Below are 20396 nucleotides of genomic sequence, written 5' to 3'. Positions count from 1 at the left end.
TACAATCGAGACCAACCTCACCACAGCAGACTTCTTAGACATCACGCTCGACTTGGGCTCTGGTGTATACAGGCCCTACCGCAAGCCAAACGAGAGGCTGGCATACATCAACACAGCCTCCTGTCACCCACCCATCATGTTCAAAACCCCGGTGAAGGGTGACAGCAAGAGGATCTCGAATCTGTCCTCTAGCCAAGAAATTTTCGACGTAGCAGCCCCCTACTATAACGTGGCCCTAGCTGGTAATGGGTTAAGGGACTGCATCTCCTACATGCCGGGCCCTAACACCCGCAGAAGGAAGTGCCGCCGAAATGTCATTTGGTTTGCCCTCAACGTAAAAACGTAGGTAGGATATTCCTTAGGCTAGTAGATAAGCACTTTACACAATCACACAGATACGGACGCCTATTCAACAGACAGCCTAAGAGTTTCTTTTAGATGCGCCCCCAATATTAAGAGTATTTTAGTTAAAACACCTAGACCACGAGCGGAGACGGGGTGCTTATGCAGGGACTGCAGTAGATGCCCAGTGGGAAGCCAATGCGAAACCAAGGAAGTTGTTTACGAGGCTGAGATGGTATCTGACCCTAATAGCAGCAGCTGTTCCAGCAACTACGGAAGTAGCAGGAATGGCAGTAATAATGGCAATGGCAGCAATTTTAGCAGAAATAGCAGCAGCAAATGGCTAATGATAATGCTAATGATAATGATAATGACAATAATGACAACTACAACAACCACCACCACCACTATAGCGCCGATAACAGTTCCGACAACAACGACGATGTCTATAGCAAGAGACACCAAAAACGACGACAACACCAACATCAACTCCGCCACCGTTGATGTTCCCTAAGCCAGCATTAATGACACCAGCACCAACAACAGCGGAAGTAAGAGCGTTAACATCAACAGAAGCGGCAACACCAACAGCAGCATTCAAAAATATATTGGATGTACCGGAAACACCTTCAAGCAGCGCCTCTCCAATCACAAATTCTCGTTTAGGATCCCGGGGAGATGTTATGCCACATCCTTGGCCAGCCACGTGTGATGCCTGAATGATGAAGCGACTCTAGTTGTAATCACATAGAAGACCCTAGAAAAACCAGATACCTACATCAGCGGGAGAAAGCGTTGCAAGCTGTACATAGCAGAACGAGTAAGGATATGAAAGAATGCCCTCAACCTAGGGAACATCTTAAATTCCAGGACGAAGTCTTCAAGCCCTGCTTACACTTCAAGCCATTTCTACTGAAATCTTGGGACTTGAAAGCTGATTGGGTGAATTCTGGATAGTAGTCTAAGGGAGACAATCCCTTGCACTTGACCTTTCTCCTTCATCTGTGTGTTCAATAACTAGCCACGAGGCTTTTTCTCCTCCCACGGCCATTAGATTCTGACCAGGCGTTGTAAAGCTGATCACTTTATGGACGCAATACAATGGGTGAGCTGGCAGAATCGTTAGCACACCAGGCAAAATGCTTAGCGGTATTTCTCCCAGCTTTACGTTTGAAGTTCAAATTCCGCTGAGGTCGACTTTGCCTTTCATCCTTAGTAATAAAAGTCATTATTGTGAATTGTTAAAGAGATTCAAAAGCAGACCGGTTTTGTTAAGTTACTATCGGTGGTGATCAGTTGATGGCTCAGCACCTCTCTTTGCTCAAACGTTCAAAGACAAGACCAGAATCTGTCAGTGAGACCTCTGTCCTAAAGTATCCCTATACCAGATATACTTATTCTTTTACATATTTCAACCTTGAGGCTGTGGCCATGCTGGGGCACCGCCAGTGCCCTGTACTGGAAGAAGGCGTTCACAAGGGAGAACCCGTTTCCAGCAGAGAAGCTTAGTGAGGTCTCTCCATTTGCTTTTGAGTTTGTGGTCGCCATTCCTCCTAATTACTCCTTTCCATGCCTCGTGATCACTACCAACATGTGCATTGAAGTCTTCTTGTAGGACAAATGACTCAGTCTTCTAACTTCGCTGTTCGGTGCATATACTTGCAACAGCCACAGTGGTCCTTCCTCTTAGTGACACCCACTAGTGCAGCTGGGGGTGGGGAGCGGTAGGGGCGACATTTTTGGACGTTATATGTTTTTTGTGGGGTCCGGGGGAGGCAAACGGAAGGGCTGCCCTGGGTGGCACACACTCTAGCTACGTTAGTGGTGACATCCACCCCATACCACAATCCGACAGCCGAGGGCTTGTGTTTTTCCTCACTCCTGCCTGTGCAGATATTGTTGGCATTACACGAAAACCATGTACCCTTCTAAAGTACATGGCTTTGGCATGGTTATATCTAGTCAGTAGCATTTAGTCTCCCCCACTTGCTCCTTCGCTTTGCCTGAAAGGGTTGTGACGTTTCAGTTCTCAATCCTTGATAGTCGTTCCTTCCTAGACTCGTTTCAATGTCCTGGAACACGTATCCTTTGTGCTCCCACCCCAAACGTCCCAGAACAAGTTGCAGGTTCATTGCTGGTTGTACCGACATTGGGTGAAGACTGCAATATATTTTTTGAATACACCTCTCTACCTAAGATCTGACCGTGTCCCTTAGTATCCCATGCGATGGACGATGCAATATGTTTGTTCTATTGAACCCCTTTCATTTTCCAGCTTGATATATATATATATATATATATATATATAAATAATAAGGGTGAAAAATTGAATATTAATTTGATTAATATCAATTTAAAACCAATAGTCTAGCATATTGAAAAATCTGAAGATTCAGAAAAATTATATTACATACATATAACACACACACACATTAGTTTTGAATATGATTCAATAGGATTTGGCTGCTATTTTTTGCAGATTGCTCGACCATGTAGAGGTTCTTTTGTCGACAACTTCCTATGGAAGTCATACCTTATCTCGGTTAATCCGGTATTTTTGTATGTGTGTGTGTGTGATACATAAGCCATAAATATGTGCTGTGTGTGTGTGTAAGCAATCTTAGTTAAGTTGTAAGTTGTGACGTACATAATTTGGAGAAGACGAAGAAAGAAATGAAGAATTTGGAAAGATAGGATTGGTGTATATCGTACGGAATATTATTAGATGAGTTGTACGGTGTGTACGGATTGTGCAGAAAAACAGTGTTGTATAAGTTTTGAAATTCTAGGAAACCGAAGAAGCAAAAGAAAAAAGAAAGAAGCAAAACAATGTGTAGCGGCTGCGAAAGTGTGACGATGTTCACCGAGGCCAGAAGTAGTTGTGACGCCATAGAGCACTTAGAAGTGACGTTGGAATTATAATTCATTGCTAAGAAATAATAATAAAAAAACATGTTGGGGTTTAAAAGTCTAGATTTAGGTCCACCATTCTCGACGATTGTTTTTTTATATGGAATCCTATGGTGTTAGTGCTACTCATATTGACGACGATTAATCGGTGCTAGGCATTATTGAATATATCACGTGTGTTGGAACTTCCCTGTTTTCGGGGAAATTAACTTCTCTCGGGGGCACCGACCCAACTTTTTATGTCGTCTATAGAAAAACCTGTTCTTCTTAATGGTAAGAAAGTATTAATAATATTTTGTTTCGTTTTCTTTTTCTAAAAAAAAAAAAAAACTATGTTATTTGATCTATTATTTCGAAATTTTCAATTTAACACAAAGATAATCTGTTGTTTTTGGTTTTGTTGTTTGGTCCCAGGCTGGCCCTGATTCACAAAACCTTTCGTCAAAACTATTTCGCTAATGACACTCCCATTTAGTTTTTCTCTTTTCCTTCTATTTTTGTTTTCTTTGTATCATATTTTTAATACGACATTATTCAGTGCAGTCTTAAATATTTTATGACGGCACAGAATGACTTAAGGGAAGTTTGGCTGCTATTTCTAGCAGGAACGGTGACCTCATAGAAAGTCTACGGTTACTTTGTTTGGTTAAGATTGCAATAAATAAACCTTTACGTTGATGTTCCAAGACTTCTTCGTGGGACATTTATTGACAAATGTTTGGTTTGTTATTACGGGATGATGTTGATGATGAGACAAGCTAATAGCAAATAGAAGAGTCGTTATAATGTCGGCCTGTTGAATACATCTTCATAGATGTGGGTGTATTCAACTACATATATATATATATAATATATATATATTATATATATATATATATATTATATATATATATATATATATTATATATAATATATATATATATATATATAATATATATATATTATATATATATATATATATTATATATATATATATATATTATATATAATATATATATATATATATATATGTATGTATGTATTGCATATATATATATATATATATGTGTGTGTGTGTGTGTGTGTGTTGCATATATGTATATATATATATATATTACATATATTGTTTATATAATGAACGTTGTGTGTGTGTGTGTGTGTGCGCGCGCCGTGTTGTTGGGTCGAATTAATGGGATGTTTTTATCAGAAATGAGCAAAGACCATTTACATTTATTAGTTTTGTTTTTCTGTCATGGACTTCGTTTCGAAGAAGCTGGATCTAAACAGATAAAGCTGTTTCATATCTTTTTTCCTCTGTTCCTCTTCCCATAACTTGACATAGTGACCTTGCAACATTTAAATCGCTTTTCCCCATCATAATTAAATGTTTGACCCCCGCCTCCTTCGCTTCAAAAATAAATGAATTTAATCAACTAATAAATGGGTTAAATATTTTAATAAACTGTCATTCGTTAATAACATCATTAGCAATGAACAATACATTGATTAATGATGTGTAGTGTAAGATATTTGTTGTTTGTACCTCGGTCAGTTCGTGTAGGATTCCCTAAATATATTGTTTCGTAGACTCGTACTTGTTTAACCCTCGGTCAGTCCTAATCGAGTAGACTTTATGATTAAAAGCATACATCATTAGCACCCCGTCCTTTTTTTAGGGGTATGTAAGGGAACTACAAGGTTGACTTTGTCCTCTTATTTATAACAATATGATGTGGTTTGAGGAAGATTTGCTTACTTTTTCTAACAGGTTGAGCGACGACATAGGGGCTCCCTCCTTATTGGAATCGGTGATCAGGATAACGGTGTTTAGTCCCAAGTCATCTCTCACCCAACATAGGAACAGAAACCTTCCAGCTATGACCATCTTACAATTATTTCGGATAGTCTATCTAGATTACGTTATTGAATACTCCTTCGTTTCTTTTTAAGTCGACAGGGTGTGATTTGAGGAAGAGTTGACTGCTATTTCTAATAATATATATTTCTCTATATACAATAACACAATTTACCTTGATTGCTTTTGTTTAACTCAGGTGTTCCAGACGATGAAATGTAGCCTGTTAAGAATTATCCTGACTTTTTGTTTTGGTGGCGAAGTTATTTATTTATTCCACGCGAAGCTCTACCACAAGTGTACAGGCCTCCCAAACTCCATTCACAGCTGGATGTCTTGTAGAAGGAATGTTAGCTTTTTCTGTTCCTTACTCGATTAGGCCTCCTCTATAATATTCCATGGCTCTGTAGAGTAACTTTGTTTAGTTACCACCTTGGCGGAATTCTAGTTTCATCACCCCTTATAGCCCCAAATAACTGTTTTTATTGTTTGGAATTTTCAGAAAATTTTTGCGAATTTGTATTCCACACACAATTCATGCCATTATAAAAAAAAAGTGTGTGTGTGATATAAGGGTGATTTAGCTGCTGTTTTTAGCACATCCCACGACCGTTCTCGTTTCTTTGTCACTGACATATATGGATGTTTTTCAATATTTTTCTCCTCGTAAACAAGTTTAATAGAATGGTGATGCACCCAAAGGTGATCCACTGCTGAGATTTAAGCAAAATATTCCGACTGCCCCTATTTTAAACTCGGATTTTTAAAAAATTCGAAAAAGAGTAGAAATGTTAGGATTTATAGGGGATGCAATTTGAAAATTATTAAAAAAATTATTTTCATAATCGTAGAACACAAATTTGCAAAACTTACTTGAAAATTACAAAAAATGAAAAGAGTTATGAGGAGTTTTATGGGGTACTTAAAGCAGAATTTTGCCACCACCTTTAGTTACAAGGTTACGTGTTTCTCTGGTTGATGTTCAAACTTGAACTTCAGCAATAAACACAAAGGAAGAATGTAAACTTATGGCTGTGAACATGTAGCATCAACTACAGAAGGGTTACTTTGTCACTGTGAAGAGGTTAGTGTGACAGATATGAAGCAGACAGTCATTGTTACATGTTTATCTCATAAACATGTACAGGCAATCCTTCAGTATTGGTAGATTACATCATTTACCCACACAACCTTCCCTCATGACAAAGAAACTAGGCTGAAGAAGAGGGTGAATGATGTTGTCCCCTCATACTGACATTTTGTATACTGAAGGATTGCCACATAACAGAACATGGTGTGGACATGGAACGCATGCATATAGATAACTTCCATCAAGTATTACCAATATGTGTCATATTGTTTATCTAACATTTGTGCCCAAATTTTGTTTATGAAGAAATCCTTAGTGAGGTTGGGGCAAGGTGTTGGGTATGTTCAAATTACTTCATAAGTTTTACATATTCCTTGAAATATCAGCCGTCAAAATTTGAAACACTTTCTACATTTTTCTATTTTAAGGTTTTCTTGCTGGGTTTTCTTGCTGATGTATTCCTTGAAGAACTGAAAATAATTTATACTGGAATTATATTTTACTTGAAGCAAACCCCCATGCCAGCTTGGAAGGCAGATGTTCAACGATGATGAAACTGAGGAGAATTTTAATCTGAATTGTGACTTTGTGATAAAATATAAGCTTATATTTTTCTCCTTCAAATTAGTCCTGATCTTGTTTTTGTCTCACACATGAAGATTATGCTTGCAAATTATTTCTCAACAATCTATTTCTATAATGACTATATTCTACTGGAACAACTGTTGTGTTGATTGAGACTTTTCTACTGAAAATATTATTGTAGTCTCTTTTACCAAGACAGTTATGAAAATGTCATTTACCATTCTTAGAATCTGCACAAAGTGTCCTTTTACAGAAAATGTTTTAAAACTTGAAAAATTTTGGAAAAGCAGTTTCACTTAAAAATTTGATATTAAATAGGATTGTCATCTTAAACCAGAAAGCAAAATCTAAATTTATTTTTCTATTTTCTGATGTTAAAAAACAATTGTCAATGGAGAAAACACACCATTGTGAAGTTTGTGGAAAAAGATTTCCCAAAAGATTTCAGTTGTCTCGTCATATACGGACACACACTGGAGAGAAACCTTACCAATGTGACTTCTGTGATAAATCGTTTGCTCACAATAGTACGTTATCTACTCATAAAAGAACACACACAGGTGAGAGACCATTTCCCTGTGATGTTTGTGGAAGGAAATTCATTGACAATTGGAATTTGGTAAGCCATAAACGAACCCACACTGGGGAAAAGCCTTATCGATGTGAAGTCTGTGGGAAAATGTTCTCCCAAAATGGCATTTTAGCGAGCCACAAACGGACCCATACTGGAGATAAGCCGTATCACTGTGATTTTTGCAATCGAAAATTTTCTGAACGTGGAAATTTAGCACGACACAAACTACTTCACACTGGAGAAAAACCTTACAATTGTGATATTTGTGGTGAAAGTTTCTGTCATTATAATAGCTTTTCTACTCATAAACAGACTCATGCAGGGAAAAAATTATTTCAGTGTGAAATTTGTGGTAAAGAATTCCCTCATAATAGTCAACTATCTAGTCATAATCGCATACATACAGGTGAAAAACCATACTCTTGCGAAATATGTGGTAAGGCATTTGGTAAAAAGATCAACTTATATTACCACAAAAGGACCCATACTGGAGAAAAACCTTACAGCTGTGACGTTTGTGGCAAAAAATTTACCCAAAGATGTTATTTACCTGTTCACAAACGAATTCACACTGGGGAAAAACCGTATCCATGTGAAATCTGTGATAAAAAGTTCTCCCTCAAAAGTCAGTTAAATACTCACAGACGAATTCACACAGGTGAGAAACCATTTCCCTGTGAAATTTGCGGCAAGTCATTTGCTCAAAGTGCCACTCTCACTAACCACAGACGAATTCATACAGGTGAGAAACTCTATCATTGTGAAACGTGCGGAAAAGCATTCACTCAACGCAGTATCCTATTCAATCACAAACAAATACATGCTAAGGAAAAACCATTCCACTGTGAAATTTGTGGCAAAAAATTCACTCAAAATGGTTACTTAACCATTCACAAACGGTCCCACACAGGAGAAAGACCCTATCCTTGTGAATTTTGTGGTAAGACATTTGCTCAGGGTTCTACCTTACGTAATCATAGACTTCTTCATACAGGTGAGAAAATGCATGTTTGTACCATCTGTGGTAAGAAATTCACCCAACGCAGTTCATTATCCACCCACAGCCATTTACATGCTGAAATAAAACCGCATCGCTGTGATATATGTGGCAAAAGCTTCTGCTTAGCTGTCTACCTGTCTCGTCACAAAAGAAGACACAAGAAACATAACCTTACCTAAACTTCAGCTCATTCTCTGTTTGAGAGGATTTATTTTAATGAAAGAGATTTTTGTTTTCATTCAGTATCATTTAATTACATTTTCTGAAAAATAGTTCAAAATTTATTTCATTGATAAATAAGAGGGATTGATTTCTTTTCCTGAGGTTCAACACTGGACTGCCTGGTATCTTAGAGTTCTGATTATTATTTCCTTGTGTTCAGATATTACAGCAGGCTGCGCTTCAAGCACAATCCATGGGGTTTAATAAACCTAATTGGAAAATAAATACTACATCATCACTGGTTAACATCTATTCTAAATATTGATTCAGCTTCCAAAGTATTCCTGTAAATTCCAGGAAAGTGTTGCTGCCACAGACTGAAAATATTTGGAAACCTGTATGGAGACAGTTGTAACCAGGAAGTCTTTAACTCACATCCTTGGGTGGCCAGAAACTGAGAAAGTCCATCAGACTGACTATATTTGCCATACAAATGGTCAGCCTTATCAGTCACCATGTTGAAGAACACCTGTAAATGAGGTGTGATTGATCAATATTCAATAATTTATCGAACCTGAGTACCAAGGTTGAGTTTATAAACAGCAACATGTGTTTAATATTTTGAGTTTAAATGGCAGTGAAGATGATGAAACAGTATTTGGTTTCATCCTCCTAGGTTCTGAGTTCAAACCCTGCTTAATTTCATTATATTTCACTAAGTTTAGAGTTAATAAAATAAGAAGTGGTGATATACTGAAGTTGATTCAGTGAAATTAGTCAATCTGTTTGAGAAACTGGTCTTATATCTAAGCAGAAAGCCTCTACGGTTTGCTAGTTAACCCTTGCAATACCATATTTCTGTTGGAATACAGTATTTGTGTCCATTAAATTTGAAAAAATGAATTTAGTAAAATAAATTTGTCATTATTGAGCTGGTTTGGAACATAAGTTAAGATTTACTTTTGGAAGGTTTTAACTGAGATCATCTTAAAAGAGAAGTTTGTATCATAGGACCAGAGGTGAGTCTGAGGCAGGTTTCAAAATGCTTCAGAATACTTGATGGTTAAAAATACTCTTCTATAATGCATTTACATGTTTATCCAAATTTCAGAACCTCCCCTACTCCTTTGCTAATACAGATTATATGAAATACCAATATATTATTTAATGCAATCAGTATTTAAATTAAGAGCTAGTGATAGCTTCTTGCCATAAAGACACAGAGATTAAGCAGATTGATAACATGCCTTGTGTCTCCAAGCAGTCTCCAGGCTCAGAGCACATGGTTAGTTAATGTGGACATTAAATGATATTTATCTCTCACTGGATGGAATACATATTTTTTGTTGATCCTACCTCAATGGAACAGTAAACTAAATATCTATCTATATGTATGTATATACATATATTAATAAATACATATGTGAAAAAGCAACTGTAAATGAAACTATAAAAATGGCAGGAATTAAATGATAAGAGGAACTTAACTAAAAGATGTTTTTGTAGATTAAGAATTGTGTGTACAGCTTGATGTGATCCCATCTTTGTTATTGAAATACAATCAAACAACCATGAACATCAATTTTATTAAAGTGTTCTGTTTCATATTTTTAGTTCTTTTTTTCTTCTTTTAACTCTAACTTGAATTTATTAGGATTACGAAAGTTTTATTAAATGTTGGTGATTTTAGTTTCTTGTTCTTAATTTGACATTTTTCATCATCATCAGCATTTAACATTAGTTTCCCATTCTTGCAAGGATTGGATAGAACTTACAGAGGCAGATTTTTCTACAGTCAAACACCCTTCACATTGCCAACCCTCACCTGTTTCCAGGCAAGGTATTATTTCCCCATGATCAGACATGTTCTCACAGTATATTGGAAATGAACAACACTGCTTGTATGACAGTGACACTCATTTACAACTATCACACGATGTCAGGGAAAGGTCACACACACACACACACACTGTGTGTGTTCCTTCTATCAAATCCACTCACAAAGCTTTATCATCCTGGACCTATAGTAGAAGATATTTGCCCAAAGTGACATGCTGAGGGACTGAACTCAAAACTGTGTGGTTAAGAAACAAACTTCTCAACCTCTGAGTTGTGCCTTCCAATAATTTTTTGAGAAAAATAATAGTTACTGATTGAGCTTTCAGACATGGAGTTAACCCCTGATGACAAATTGGTCACTTGCTTCATGCTTTCGCTATTTGAAGTATCTACAAACACAGACGTCAGCTTGATCTTCCCACCCAACAGATCATTGAGGATGTGAAAGCTGGAGGTAGGGGGAGAAGGTTGCCCCAGCACTTGGCTGGAGGTAGGGAGAGAAGGTTGCCCCTGCACTGGGCTGGAGGTAGGGAGAGAAGGTTGCCCCTGCACTGGACTGGTGTTTATGAACAGCTGAACAGAGTAAAACAACATGAAATGAAGCGTCTTACTCCAGGACACAACAAACCACCGAATCTAGATATTGAACCCGTTTCTTTATAGCCAAGAGCCAAACAGCCTAACCACCAGGCTACACACCTTCATATAAGATATGTGTGTTTCAGTTATTAGATTGCGGCCATACTGGGGCATTGCCTTGAAGAATTGTTAGGTGACTGAATTAACCCCTGTACTTTTCTTCTTTTCAGGACTAGCACTTGTTTATTCTCTAAAATTCTGGACATCTCAAACCTTTGTAAGATATTTTCTGTAACAGTCAGACAGTGATGCTGATGAGGTCTATCAAAGCAGAAGCATGTCTGGAGTTATCCTTACACCATGCTTCAGATTCACTCCTCGTTACATCATATATTTAATATCTAATTCATTTTAATCAATTTAAAAATTCTAAAATTGTCTCCCCTTACTTTCTTGATAACAATTAATCATTAATTAATGTTTTTTCTCCTCATTTCGGCTGCAATTTGAATTGATGAAAATTTCTTATTACACTACATTAACAAGTATATTAACACTAACTCTACTACCAGATGGAAGCTAATTAACTGATTTTCTGGATAAACTCTCAAAAATATGAAATTGAACCAACATCTTGATTGTATCCCAATTTCTCCAATGTGGAGCATAAACTTTTATGAACATAACAATACAATTGCCCTCGATAGGTTACAAGGGGCAAAGGTGTAGATCTAATATAAACATGACACTGAGTTCAAGTCGGTGTTGAAAGATCAAAGATATTGCCGCCTTCACCGTATTAAGAACATAAAGGGCTGCTTTAATGTATCCTATCTTTATATATAACAACAGGGGGTATTTCTGGTAGACTGAGCAACCAATTGAGTAGGTTATTCACATGATGGTTTGTTGTCATAGCAATGGATATGATTCCTGGAAGTAAAAATGGTATTTTATAAAACTCATCAAAGTAATTCTTTTTATCCAGTCAATCAATCAATCAATCGATGTCCACAACCCAGAGAGGCCAGACATTCACAGAAAGAGACAAAACCCTTTTCTTTCTCCATCTTTCTCATTTTCAGCCAGCCCCTAATTTTCCACTGTCCTCTTCCTTTGTCCAATCCTCTCTCTCTCTTCTCCTATTGTGGTTTTCATTGCAAATTTACTCTGAAAACATCAAGAATTTGTGGATGTGAGCGAAAGAATCTCACCAATTCAATCAATGAATTGTTACCAAAAACTGCCTCAGACACATCTCTGGATAATAAATTTTGGGGGAAAAAGTACTTACAAAAACATCTAAGGTATGTATTGATTTTGTTCTGAAATGTTCATATTTAATGATTTACAATGACTTTTGACAATGGTTAGATTTTATTGTCTTTCCATTGAAAAAGGACACAGAAATCTGTCCTGCATTGAAGCCTATTATGTATAAAATTGCTTTTGTAAGAAATATGGTACAGTGGAGACTCAGTTCATAGCGGAGAGTGATACCAGGGTCGACTCTGCAATCACCCTGCAGACCAATAAAAGAACAACAAATCTATTTATAGAAGGTTTCGTACCGGAAATCAAAACGATATGGCTCTTGGTAGCTGCCTTTGCTAATATAAAAGAGGAGGTGACATTTATGGAGACGCGGGAGAGAAGTGTCCTGAAATGGTGCGGAGGGCCGTAGGAGCAACGATTCAAGCCACACCAGCAGACATGGACAATATACCAGAATTCATCATTCTTCTGGGTGATACGAAGCTGAAGGTAGCCGTACAGGGCAGAATTCCAAAGTACTTCGGGTGCTGACAGAAGGGGCACATAAGAAAAACGTACTCCCAGGCCCTACACCTGAAGCACAGGGAGAAAGGCAGGGGAAGGTTAGTGTGCAACAGGAGAGAGTGGAAGAGGAGGTCCCATGGGACAAGGAGAAGAAGCAGGAAGAGGTGATGGAGATGGTCTCGACACGGGAAGATATAGCGTGACGAGGGAGGACCGTTGACTTTAGCATCTACTGAGGTAAGTGACGGTGATTGGAATGTTGCTGGGAGGAAGAGAAAAAAGAAAAACACTCGTTGTCTCCCCCCACCCACTCACACACAAACAAAAAAAGTTTAAAAACAAATGAACATTCAAACAAGATCACAAAACCTCAGAGACAATTGAAAACACTCAAAGAAAAGACAGAAAAAAAACTGTAGCAATACCAAGCAAAGTTTAAAAAAGAAATTGAAAATTTATGTTCGTTTAAAAATTGTTCAATGTTGTTACGTGGGTCGTGGAGCCCAAATAACCATCATTTCATCTTTCTCATTTTTATAATTATTCATTTTCATCCGATTTTTTTTTACCCCATTTGTAATGTTCTCTTTTTGTTTAGTCCCTTCGTGGATAATAAAGAATCAATAACATTATAGCCCGCCCCTCCTTCCAGACAAATCAATGTACTGGCCCCTATGTTATGTATTTATTGACAGCAAGCTACAACATACATAGATCAGAATTGGGCCCCCGAGACAACTGGCCTTAAGACACACAACTCATAAATATTTCATATCAGATCATCCCGTAATTTTGTTTTTCAGACCGTACTTATTAAAACCTGCTCTAACACGTTTAAACAAGATTTTTTTCACGGGTGCCTAAATACCACAGAGCAAGGAAAGCTTTAGTTACATAGATTCTGGCTTGCAGAACGAAATAATTTGTTGCTTTTAACAGCCCCTCGTGAAAATGGAACTCACAGAAGAGCAAATTAGATAAGTCATGTTTTACGAGTATAAAAAAGGCAACAATGCTACAAATTCTGTAAAAAATGTGCAAGAATTGTATGGTGAAGGTGTTTTGAATATTCGCAAGTGTCAACGATGGTTCCATAAATTTCGACAAGGGGACTTGGAAGACGTCCGCCGCTCTGGTCGCCCGGTCACTTTTGATAATGATGTACTGAAAGCTGCTACGGGAAGAAATCCATGTGCAACTGTTGAAGAGTTAGCAGAAGAGGTTAATTCATCGCCATTTGCAAGAACTTGGAATCGTGTCTAAGCTTGGCAAATGGGTTCCACATCAACAATAAAAACAAAAACGTGTCAATATCTGCACTTCTCTTTATTCACGAGAGAAAACAAATCTCGATTTTTTAAACTATCCAGTGACCGGCGATGAAAAGTGGATAGTTAAGCAGGTATGTAAGCAGAAAGGTTAATTTGGCAGGTGCCTCCTTCTTTAAATATATCAGACCTTCGACTGCTGCGACCTCAAATCACAGCTGACCATTATTATTAAAAAAGAAAAGAGGTAAGACAATGGATAGTGTTGATTCTATATTTGAGAAAGAAAGAAAAAAACACAGGATGGTCTCCGCTGGAACATATTTGATTATTTGTTAGTTGGATCAAGGCTGACCCGATATTAAACTACAGCAGCAACCCTAATCTCTACGAGACAAAGAGACGTGTTGGCGTGTCTGTGCGGTCACTCGACATAATCTGCTAGAAATAGCAGCCCCGTTTCAAAGCCCACGCCACTGTCTTGGGAATAATGCACTCTGACAGACTCCTAAAAAAGACAAACAGGTTCTGTTTGGAATGTTTTTGAGCATTGGTGTCACCGTTGACTTATGGCTTAGCAATATTATTTTAATCTACAATCTAAAATCTAGAAAAATCTTAGTTCGGTGTCAGCTGAGAAAGACTGTATTAATAACCATAGACATGTTTATCGATAGATAAATAGATAGATGATTAATTATCCGTGTGTGTCGGTGTGTGTCATTTATCCTTCAACACCGTCTCTTTATGATAGATTAGTTAGTGCTGACAATAATCGTCCGCCATAACACGTGCTTTAATTAAGAGTCTGAAATGTGGGAGACTTGTTCAATAATAGATTAGAAAATAATATAACTGAAAGCTGGTTAACGCTACTCAAGTGATGTGTTACTGCATACATTGGCACATGTGTCGCTTAAGAAGAGAGAGAAACGACTTCGAAGAAAGCAGAAGGTGCGTTTCGGTTGATGAGTTTATTTACAATGTGGGGTTGTGTTCCTGAGTCGAATGTTGTTGCTATGTTGACCCTTTTATCGCTCTGTTGTCTGTATTAACGGTATTATTTGCGTACGATGCTGCTTCTATGTATCAGTCTTACATGCATAAACGCAGACGCTCGATAGACATGATATTCCTATATATATAAATAATTGATGTATGGTCCCTGTTATTTTTGCTCTAACATATAAAGGTATTCTTATATATATAGATATGTGTGTGTGTGTTGTTACCCTAACTGGTTCGACTTTCTTTTTGTGGCCTACCCCCAATGGTGGGGCAGGTACCTGTTGACGTCCATGTCAGTGGGTAACTTGTAACACAAATAAGAAAATGATGATGTTGCTGTGTTTAGTTCGATCACAAACTGTCAACATCCAGTGGCTGCTGATCACAACGGAACATCATCCAAACAATCCTCCTCTCTTCCCGATCACTTGGGAAGATTATGGACGAATCGGAAAAGTTTTCTTACATTTATTCCGGTTTTGTGCATTATGAGTTCAAATCTGGCCAAGGTGAACTTTACTTTTAACCCTCTCGAGGGTCAATAAAATAAAATACTAGTCAAGTACTGAGGTCGATGCAATCGACTTTCCCCTTCCTTCAGAACTACGAGCTTTCTTCACTCTAAACTACAAACGGTTAAGTTTTAACTTTTTGGTTTTTATTCCGTATAATTTTCTCACTCGATTTCCTCATCTTGACCATCTCCAACACACACACACTCTCACTCACTCTCTCTCTCTCTCTCAAAAATGAAGAACTAATTCCTGACATGAACAATTATTGAAATAATTCTTTAAAGAATTGATCTTTTAATTTATTTTTGCCAGATTCTTGGTTATAATTTCTGTTACACTGACACCCATTGGTTGCAATGACGAGGGTTCCAGCTGATCCAATCAACGGAACCGCCTACTCGTGAAATTAATGTGCAAGTGGCTGAATACTCTACAGATATGTATACCCTTAATGTAAGGCGATTATATTGACCCCCAGTGCTCAACTGGTTCTTATTTCATTGACTTTGAAAGGATGAAAGGCAAAGTCGACTCTGATGGCATTTGAACTCAACGTAAGGTCAGAAGAAATACTGTGACGCATTTTCCCCTAAGCAGTAACTTTTCTGCCAGCTTATTTATGAGAAATTAATCTCTAAAAATTTTGGTTTTAAAGACTTAATTTTCAAATATTTCAATAACATTGATTCATTCCCAATAGATTCGAAGAGATTCAGCCATGAATAACTGACCACTGTTGTTTTTCCTCATCAGAAAACATCTCCTCCCTTTAGATGGTGTATTTTCATAACACTGATGTAAGGAATCTTTGAGACAGTGTGGTGTTTCAACTTTATTGTGTGTCTTGTCTGTCAAAGCTACTCCAAACTGATAATAAATCTAACAAAATCTAACATAGGTTTGTTGAAAAATATCATCATTAAGTTGATGTGATTCTGTTAAAATCATTAACCAAACAGAAAATATTTATTAACATCATCATATGAATGAAGTGATAGATGGAACATAGCAATGACCGGCATATTTGGTTTGTTTGTTAAGTATTGCAGATTCAGACAAAAATCTTTAGCTACTCATTTCTAGATAATTTACTAACTAAACATGTCTTAACTACTATTTCCTCCATTTTCTTCTAATATAGGGCTTCTATGATCTTTTCATGAAACCCAGTCAAGCAATTTTCGTATTTTGTTAAACATCAAGTTTATCTTTAACCATTGAGTTTTCTTATTTAGTTTTTAAATTTTATTAAATTCTCACTCATTTCATTTTCTTTTTCTGTCTTCTTTTTTCAGGAAGTTTCACCTTCCCAAGTAGAAAAATAAGTCTTCTTATTTGGAAACCTTAGGAAGTGAAGCCATTAACCTAAAAAATGGTTTTGTATTTTTGTGAAGGTGATTCCAATCAGGAAGTTCCTCTTTCTAAAATTGTCAACTTTGCAGTCGGTTTGATTGTGAGACATTCAGTTTCCAAGGTTGCAGTTTGTTCGTCACACCAAGTTAACTGGGTTTAATTTCAATGTTTGAAGACATGGAATATAAACTGCTTCAGTGTGAGATATGCAAACAAGGTTTTTCTGAAAATGATGAGCTGTCAATGCACAAATGTAGGAATACTGATGAAGAAAGTATTGAGGCAAAATGTCTTCCTTGTGATAACTTTCCTAATGAAACAGAGATCATCTGTGGCTTGAAATCTTGTGAAACAACAATAAACAACCATTTGACAGAAGATAAGGAAGTTGATGCCACAGAGAAATCATTTTGCATTATAACTTGTCTGCCAACTTCTCAAAGCAGGACTTTATCGAATGTAAAATCAGAAGAGAAACCATTTCACTGTGAAATTTGTGGCAAAACATTTTCCAGGAAGAATATCTTAATTGAGCATAAATGGACTCATACCAAGAATAAACCATACAGTTGTGAATTTTGTGGTAAAACCTTCTCTCATAGCAGTGGCTTATCTCATCATCGACTTATCCATACTGGCAACAAAACCTACCGCTGTGAAAGTTGTGGTAAAATATTTTCACAACGTAATTACTTGTCTAGACATGCTCGTACACACACTGGGGAAAAACCACACCACTGTGAGATCTGTGGTAAAAGTTTCTCTATTAAAAGTGATTTATCTCGCCATGGACGCATACACACAGGGGAAAAACCATATCAATGTGAAGTTTGTGGTAAAGCATTTTCTGTGAGTAGCAGCTTAGTTCAACACAAACGAATTCATACTGGTGAGAACCCATACCACTGTGAAATTTGTGGTAAGACTTTTACACAAAACAGTGTTTTAGTCCATCATAGACGTATTCACACTGGAGAAAAACCCTACCAATGTGGAATTTGTGGGAAATCGTTCTCTCGCAATAGTGCCTTAATTGAACACAAATGGGTTCACACTGAAGATAGACCTTACACTTGTGAAATATGCGGTAAAACTTTCTCTCGAAATAGTTATTTATCTCGACACACACGAATTCATACAGGAGAGAAACCACACCAGTGTGAAACTTGTGGGAAAGCTTTCTCTGAAAATAAGGATTTATCACGTCACAAACGAATACACACTGGGGAAAAGCCATTCCATTGTGAAATTTGCGGTAAAATGTTTTCTGTCAATAGTAGCTTGGTTCAGCATAAAAGAATCCATTCTGGAGAGAGTCCTTATAATTGTGATATTTGTGGGAAATCATTTTCTCAAAACAGTATACTAATTCAACATAAACGTTTACACTCAGGGGAAAACCCGTATATTTGTGATATTTGTGGGAAAATATTCTCTTTGAATCGTAGTTTAATACATCATAAACGGATCCATTCTGGTGAGAAACCATATCGATGTGGGATTTGTGATAAGACATTTGAAAGAGTTGGCACCTTAAATGAACATAAATGGATCCATGCCAAGAAGAAATTCTATCCCTGTGAAGTGTGTGGGAAATCGTTTTCTGCCAATAGTTTTCTATCACAGCATATGCTCATTCATACACAAGAGAATACCTACTCATGTAACATCTGTGGTAAAAGCTTTTCTTTGAATATAGAATTAACACTTCATGCACAGTCACATGTATCTGAGAAATCCTATGATTGCAAAATTTGTGGTGAAATATTCTCTGAAAAAAGCAAACTAGTTGAACATGATCGAAGTCATTCTGGAGAGAAACCTTACAAATGTGGAATCTGTGGTAAGATTTATACTCAGAACCACTCGTTAATTCTTCACAAACGAATTCATTCGAGTGAAAAACGTCACAAGTGTGAAGTTTGTTGCAAGACTTTCTCACGAAATAGTACTTTAACAGAACATAAATGGATTCACTCTAATGATAAACCATACTCTTGTGATATTTGTGGCAAAACATTTCCTCGTAATTTTGCTTTATCTCGACACAAACGTATTCACTCTGGAGAGAGGATGCACCAATGTGACAACTGTGGAAAAAGGTTCTCTGAAAAAGTAGCTTTGTCTCGTCATACACGAATACATACAGGGGAGAAACCGTTCCAGTGTGAAATTTGTGGCAAAGCATTTTCAGTTAATAGCAGCTTAGTTCAGCACATGAGAGTGCACACAGGAGAGAATCCTTATCAATGTGAAATTTGTGGCAAAGCATTTTCCCAAGGTAGTATCTTAGTTCAGCATAAAAGGGTTCACACTGGCGAGAAGTTATACGAATGTGAAATCTGCAGTAAAACCTTCTCTCGAAACAGTTCGTTAATTGAACACAAATTGATTCATTCAAAGGATAGACTTTAATCTTGTGAAATGTGTGATAAAACATTTTTTTATGAAAAAAACTTATTGAGTCACAAATGAATACACAAAGAAGATGACCATCACTGTGATAAGACCTCACACGTTACGATTACATTCCAAAGTTCTTGTGAATTCTAAATTGAAAGATACACTCGTTCCTGCCTGAGTATCTCTGACACTTAACTCATTACCTCATCATTTCCCTATATCGTTACATTGTCATTACTTTGTATCATTGCCTATATAATTACTCAAATCATTACCCTACAGCCTAACGAGGCTCCACTTCGTAAACAGTTTGGGATATCATTAACAACTTCCTGTTATGTATTTGATACCAGCCTCGTTAATCCTCTCAACAATAACAATATTCTACCAACAACATCTTTGAGTTAATGAATTGTTAAGTTGAGACGACAGCAAAGTATTTAATCTTATTTTTTTACATGTCTTTCATAACAAATGCAGTCAGTTATTGGTTATGTATTTCACCAGCAACCTTTGGCTTTTTTGGAATTTTTTTTTTTTTTTGCAAAACATTTCTATTTATTAAACCAACATTCCAGTTATGAGTTTCTTTTTCTTTTTTTAATCCTCTGTTTTGTTATATGCATCATCATCATCATTGTTTAAAGTGGACGTTAAATGATGTTTATGTTGCATGTTGATGTTGAAAGACAAAACAAGCAGTGACCTGCAGAAACGTTTGGGAATAGTTTTAAGTAAAAAGGCCTAAAGTTCCAAATGGCAGACATAAGATTACTAATTAATACCAATGCCAATATATCATCAACATCATCTTCATTTAATGTTAGTTCTCCAAGCTGGCATGGGTTGGAAGGTTGAACAGGATCGGCACCCGGTTCCATAGTCTGCTTTGGCATAGTTTCTACAGCTGGATGCCCTTCCTAAAGACAACTACGTTTCAGAGTGTATTGAGTGCTTTTTATGTGACACCAGCAGAAACAGGGTCGTCAAGTACTTTGCAAGACACCTCAACTGAGAGTGGGTGTGGCTGTGTGCCAGAAGGGACAGATATAGGTGTGTTGCTGTAGAATAGATACCCCAGTGAAGAAACAAAGGAGCTGGAAAATACCTTTACTGAGTATATCAGAAGAAGATTGCTAAGAACTCCATCATGCG

The 20396-nt window shown here is 37.0% G+C and overlaps 2 protein-coding genes across 7 annotated transcripts; both read left to right on the top strand.

Annotated features, from left to right (window-relative positions):
- Positions 1-2839: 2839 nt before the first annotated feature.
- Positions 2840-10104, top strand: LOC106877997 (uncharacterized). Of its 2 annotated transcripts, none has more exons than XM_014927071.3 (2): positions 2840-3525; positions 6605-10104. In XM_014927071.3, exon 2 carries the CDS (start codon positions 7153-7155, stop codon positions 8512-8514), a length of 1362 nt encoding a protein of 453 aa, XP_014782557.2. In that variant the 5' UTR covers positions 2840-3525; positions 6605-7152; the 3' UTR covers positions 8515-10104. The 2 variants fall into 2 exon arrangements, with proteins under 2 accessions (XP_014782557.2, XP_089218988.1); XM_089362862.1 differs by having other exon boundaries at positions 5286-10104.
- A 2689-nt stretch (positions 10105-12793) lies between these two features.
- LOC128249396 (uncharacterized) lies at positions 12794-19822 on the top strand. 5 transcript variants are annotated; one of them, XM_089362861.1, is made up of 2 exons: positions 12794-12931; positions 16781-19822. In XM_089362861.1, the coding sequence occupies exon 2, from the start codon at positions 17004-17006 to the stop codon at positions 19251-19253; it is 2250 nt and encodes a 749-aa protein (XP_089218987.1). In that variant the 5' UTR covers positions 12794-12931; positions 16781-17003; the 3' UTR covers positions 19254-19822. The 5 variants fall into 5 exon arrangements, with proteins under 5 accessions (XP_089218987.1, XP_052828852.1, XP_052828851.1 ...); XM_052972892.2 differs by lacking the exon at positions 12794-12931 and adding an exon at positions 13366-14096; XM_052972891.2 differs by lacking the exon at positions 12794-12931 and adding an exon at positions 13583-14209.
- The last annotated feature ends 574 nt before the right edge of the window (positions 19823-20396 follow it).

The sequence above is a fragment of the Octopus bimaculoides genome, chromosome 14 (genome assembly GCF_046866305.1).
Source record: "Octopus bimaculoides isolate indiv1 chromosome 14, ASM4686630v1, whole genome shotgun sequence".
Classification (NCBI taxonomy): Eukaryota; Metazoa; Mollusca; class Cephalopoda; order Octopoda; family Octopodidae; genus Octopus; species Octopus bimaculoides.
Note: the sequence above shows the minus strand (reverse complement) of the source record. Positions and strands in the feature narration are given on the sequence as shown.

Coding starts and splice junctions, on each gene's coding strand:
- LOC106877997 (XM_014927071.3), top strand. CDS start 7,153: ATGGAGAAAACACACCATTGTGAAGTTTGTGGAAAAAGATTTCCCAAA.
- LOC128249396 (XM_089362861.1), top strand. CDS start 17,004: ATGTTTGAAGACATGGAATATAAACTGCTTCAGTGTGAGATATGCAAA.